The sequence below is a fragment of the Sturnira hondurensis genome, unplaced genomic scaffold, assembly GCF_014824575.4.
Source record: "Sturnira hondurensis isolate 20B ecotype Veracruz unplaced genomic scaffold, ASM1482457v3 Scaffold0008298, whole genome shotgun sequence".
NCBI classification, from domain to species: Eukaryota; Metazoa; Chordata; class Mammalia; order Chiroptera; family Phyllostomidae; genus Sturnira; species Sturnira hondurensis.
Genome location: NW_028080929.1, coordinates 1 through 4111, shown reverse-complemented (window position 1 = coordinate 4111; position 4111 = coordinate 1). Strand labels below are relative to the sequence as shown.

Genomic DNA, 4111 nt, shown 5'->3' with positions numbered 1-4111 from the left:
CTTCCTACCAGGGACCTGGTCTGAGCCTGCCTGCTCTGCCCCCTCCACCAGTGCCCACACTAAGAACAGATTCCTGTTGCACCATCTAACATCCAAGGCTCTGAATGGTCAGAGTGGAGCTAAACCCACCAGCCCCAGCAAACACCACTCACCCTCCACAACCGAAACTGCCAGTTACCCACACTGCCATCCACCCCAACCACACGCAGAAACTGAGCTATTTAAACATCCTGTGCTCTCCTCTGCTGCTCCCTCAGCCCGTCTGAACCCAGCCACCTCCTTCCCAAGGTCTAGACAGGACAAAGAGTCACCTTGTCTCTTGCCAGTCAACTGTCAGTGCAGTTTGTATTGCAGGTTTGTGTAAATGCCCTAACACACGGATAGACACACCATCCATAGGCCAGGGGCATGTTGGAGTTTTCTTACGGATGGAGCTAATTACAGTAGTGCCTTCTGGCATGACGTTTTCATATATGTGTAGCCTGGTTAAAATCAATTTGTTTACATCCACTGTTGCTTAACATTTTCCCCACTGACTCCAAGATACAAATCTAACTATCAGTACTCTGCTCCAGATCCTGTGTGCCCAGGACGCGGTCTTCACATGACTGCGGCCACTTCTGAGAACAGCCCAAGCCCTTTCTGGTCAAGGGCGTCTCCCACCCCAAACCACTGGACTGATCCCTGATCATCCCTTCAGTCAGATCAACCCCAACAAGGACCCCCTCACAGCCAGGACCCAGTTTGCACGATGTCCCCCTGGTATTGAACCCCACTGCCTTGGTCTTTCTCCCCACATGGACAGTCTCACCAGACCGTCACTGATGTCTGCTGTCCACATGTCTGCCTGTCTGTCCTCATTCCTCTGAGCCCTGTGAGTCCAAGGACAGAGTCCAGCAGCTTCAGCTGTGACTCTCCAGGGCCTGGCACCGTGACTGCACAGGGTGACTGCTCAGTCCATGCTGCCTAAGGGCCTGGCCAATGGGAAAGAGGAAGGAAAGGGGGCACTTCCAGGGTCTCAGGAGAGGGAAGTGACTGACCCAAGGACACAGAGTTCAAGAAAAGGCAGAGTCAGAACTGGAACAGAAATCGGGCTGCTCCTGAGTCCTGCCTGGTGTCCTCTATTCCCATGTTCTGGGATAGGAGTCGTCGTTTGGATTTGGGTGTCACACGAGGTGGGTGCAGAGTCTGTGGGGTCTGTTTAGTCTCCGATGTGAAATCTCCAGAGCTTGCTGTCTCCTTTGGCCCATCTTTTGGGGAGGGGCTACTTCCCTTTCTGCCAGGCCACTGGTGAGGAACCCATGACCTGTCACACAGAGCCGAGACCATGTAACAACTGATTTGTTACTCTGAGTTGCAGTGAATTTACACGTCTGCACACTGGTGACCATGGCAGGAAGGACCACGACCGTCACCCTCACTGTCCTTCTCTGCCTCGGTGAGCTTCAGAGGAAAGAGGAGGGATGGGGTCCCATCATCTCTCAGGTTCTGGTTACAAGAGACCCAGGAATGAGAAGATTCCCTGGGGACAGAGCATCTGGGTGGACAAGAGGAGGCTCAGCCTCACATCTGACTCCAGGACTCAGGGGCCAGACCAGGCCTGCAGCTTCTGTGTGTGGGTGAAAGATAATCTCACTGGGACTCTCTTCCAGGACTGTGTCGGGGCCCGTGGGACCAGGTACAGGCAGGTAAGTTGTCCCCCAGACCTCCTACTTCAGCACAACAATGCCCCTAGGCAGCTGGGGGACACACACGGGTCTGGGCTGATGGTAACCAGTGTGGGAGGGGCCTTGCAGTGACAGCCAGGGAAACTGAGGGGACAAGGCTCCCCCTTACCCTGCAGGTCTGAACCCTTCCCAGCAGTTTCCCCCAAACCCTCCATCTGGGCTGATCCAGGACCTGGGGTCAGACATGGGAGCCCTGTGACCATCTGGTGTCAGGGGTCTCTACAGGCGGATGGCTACATTCTGTATAAAGACAGGAGCTCTGAGCCCTTGGATACGAGCATCCCACAGGCCTCCAGCAACAAGACCGGGTTCCTCATTCCGTCCATGAGCTCAGAGCACACAGGGCTGTACCAGTGTGTGTACAGCACTGGGGACAGGCTGTCTGAGAGAAAGGAGCCCCTGTTCCTGGTGCTGACAGGTAGGGGGAACCTGGGTCTCTTCCCCATGTGGGCTCCTCCTCAGAGGATGAAGGGGACAGAGTGTGGCTTTAGGGGCTTTCACGCCTCACAGCACCCACCTAGGGGAGGTAAGTAAACTGTCCCCTTGAATTCAGATTCTCCTCTGTCAGGAGTGTTAAGCGCACCCTACCTCTCAGCACAGCCAGGCCCCGTGGTGACCTCAGGAGGGAATGTGTCCCTCTTGTGCAGCTCACAATCCACACTGGACACGTTCCACCTGCTGAAGGAGGGAGGGGCTGAGCTGCCCCAACACAGGAAATCAGATCAGAAATCCTATGATAGCAGGTTGCAGGCTGTGTTCCCTGTGGGCCCCTGAGCTCCTCCCATGGGGCACCTACAGGTGCTCTGGTTCCTCCAGCTCCAACCCCAATGTGTGGTCACAGCCCAGTGACTCTATGCCTTGAGGTCACACGTGAGGTGGCCCACACGTGGCTTCAATTCTTTTTGGTGCCCAAAGTATCTGGTCTAAACCGTGTGGTTGGTAAACCCCTTGGGTGTGGGGGGGTCAGTGATTCGGGTTTATGAGGACAGAACCACAGGCAGGACCCTTAGGGAAGGACAAGTGAGAGCTCTCCCTGAAGCCCCAGAGGGCAATGGATGTGTGTCCTCTGAATGACAATGACCTTCTCCCCAGGTGTGTACAGGGAGCCGTCTCTCTCAGCCCACCCAGGGCCCCTGCTGCTCCCTGGAGACAACCTGACCCTCCACTGTAACTCGGACTCCAGCTTTGACAGATTCGCTCTGACCAAGGATGAGGGGCTCACACCCCCCCAGCGTCTGCAGTGGCAGCACAGCCCCGACTTCCCCCTGGGCCCTGTGAACCTCACCCACGGGGGGCGGTACAGGTGCTTCAGTGGACACAACCTCTCCCATGTGTGGTCGGCCCCCAGCGCCCCCCTGCACATCCTGATTGCAGGTGAGGAGCCTGCCCTGCCCCCTGTCCTGACTGTCTGCTCAGGGCTCAGACCTGGGGTCACCTGGGTGGTGATAGGGTCCACGTCAGGGTTCTGGAGCAGAGGCTGAGGGAGGCTGAGGTTTAGGGGAGGTTTGGAGAAAAAAAGTATGTTAGGGGCCTGTAGAAAAAAGATGCCACTGAGAGGGACTGAAAGGAGCTGAGAGGGGTCAAAGAGTGAAGCTGGGGAAGGAACTACACGGTCCCTCAGCTCAGGGTCAAGGGAATGGGGGAAGCTGTGACCTCCTGCACATTACAGCCCTCCTCTCCCCAGGAAAGGACACGAAACCCTCCCTCTCTGCACAGCCATCACCCTCAGTGCCCTGGGGAGCGAAAGTGACCCTGCAGTGTCAATCTGAGGTCAGGGCTGACACCTTCCACCTGCACAGGGAGGGGTCCCTGGACCCTCCCCAGCAGCTTCGTCTGCAGGACACGGCAGCCCTCTCTCAGGCCAACTTCACCATCAGCCCCGTGACCTGGGGCCACAACGGGACCTACAGATGCTACAGCTCACACAGCTCCTCCCCCTTCCAGCTGTCACACCCCAGTGACCCCCTGGAGCTCCTGGTATCAGGTGAGGATCCCCACCCCAGGTCCACTGAGGGAGCAGACTCCCTCCCAGGACATCTCTGGGCTGGAACGGGAAGGAGGACGAAACAGTGAGGCCGGCAACAGGGGGAATCCCACTCCAGAAAAAGACAGAGAAAGTGGGGAGTCCCCACACTCCCCTTGCCTCACCCCATTGAGGGTCTGTTCAGTGGTGGTGTGTGGACAGAGGACACTAAAGTGTGTAAAGGGACAACATTTGGGGGACATGTATTGGACTATGGGAGACAGGAGGAGACAGGCCCACCCACAGCCTCCCCTGGCTCCTGTGTCCTGCAGCAGCTGGGGTCTGCAGACCCTACTCCACATGGACAAGCTTCATGTCTGCTGGGTAGCAGAGTCCTCATAGCCCAGAGGAGACACAGACT

General features: G+C 56.9%; 1 protein-coding gene across 1 annotated transcript; it reads left to right on the top strand.

Annotated features, from left to right (window-relative positions):
• Positions 1-1389: 1389 nt before the first annotated feature.
• Positions 1390-3711, top strand: LOC118992725 (leukocyte immunoglobulin-like receptor subfamily A member 6; the record flags this gene model as incomplete). The annotated part of the gene is given in 7 exon segments (XM_037054687.1): positions 1390-1438; positions 1653-1688; positions 1861-2145; positions 2296-2497; positions 2499-2602; positions 2820-3101; positions 3412-3711. Coding segments are annotated over 7 exon segments (1258 nt in total), but the record flags the coding sequence as incomplete, so codon positions are not given.
• Between the last annotated feature and the right edge of the window lie 400 nt (positions 3712-4111).